At 63.8% G+C, this 665-nt stretch overlaps 1 protein-coding gene across 1 annotated transcript in view; it reads left to right on the top strand.

Annotated features, from left to right (window-relative positions):
- Positions 1 to 665, top strand: part of LOC109530038 (titin-like) — a 213,785-nt gene that overhangs the window by 21,434 nt on the left and 191,686 nt on the right. Inside the window, 1 exon segment of the mRNA XM_019893583.1 lies at positions 484 to 615. Within this exon segment, the coding sequence (XP_019749142.1) occupies positions 484 to 615 (132 nt within the window).

Here is a 665-nt window from a genome sequence, read left to right as displayed (position 1 = left end):
GCCCGCCACGTGAAAGGACCTGCGCCTGCGCCCGTCAGGTACGCCGAGCGCCTGTGCTACGTTGCCGCCCTCTGGTGGTGCACGAAGGAATCGACCAATTGTGGCCATTGCGGTGGCTGCCACGTTTTATAAGTCGCTGGTGTCGTCCGCCCCGGCGACTTCTTCTTCTCCATCTTCGCCTTCTTGTCGGCAAGCGTCCGCGCTTCGACTTTCTAACTCCGCCTCTTTGTCGTTGCGCCCGCAGATCCGTGTCGCCCTCCGCCCGACCGTCCGTCTCGCCCATCAGACACGTCAAGTCGCCCGTCGTCACCCGGAAGCAGGTGAGAAGGGCGCATCCGGGAAAGGCTTTCGGAAGGATCTGAAGGAAAAAGTTTCCGAATGCAAACACGCCGGCTTTGAAAAGCCACAAAACGCTTTCGGCAATCGCGGTTCAACGTGACGAGCGAGCGAGTTTTGGAGGTTGACGCCGCCGTGTGGTCGCAGGTGTCGCTGTCGCCCGAGGTGCCGCCGCCCTGGAAGCGCGCCGACTACTCGGCCCAAGCGGGCTACGCCGTCGCCGGCGGGCTGCGGGTGGACCAACATTGGGAGCAACAAGTCACCACCGTCGTCAGAGAGGTCAGGCCTTTGAAGGGGGGGCGTGGGGGGGGGGGGCGGGGACTTTGGAC

This window comes from Hippocampus comes, unplaced genomic scaffold (genome assembly GCF_001891065.2).
Source record: "Hippocampus comes isolate QL1 unplaced genomic scaffold, H_comes_QL1_v1.1 scaffold189, whole genome shotgun sequence".
Taxonomy (NCBI): domain Eukaryota; kingdom Metazoa; phylum Chordata; class Actinopteri; order Syngnathiformes; family Syngnathidae; genus Hippocampus; species Hippocampus comes.
This window is presented reverse-complemented; position numbering and strand designations above follow the sequence as displayed.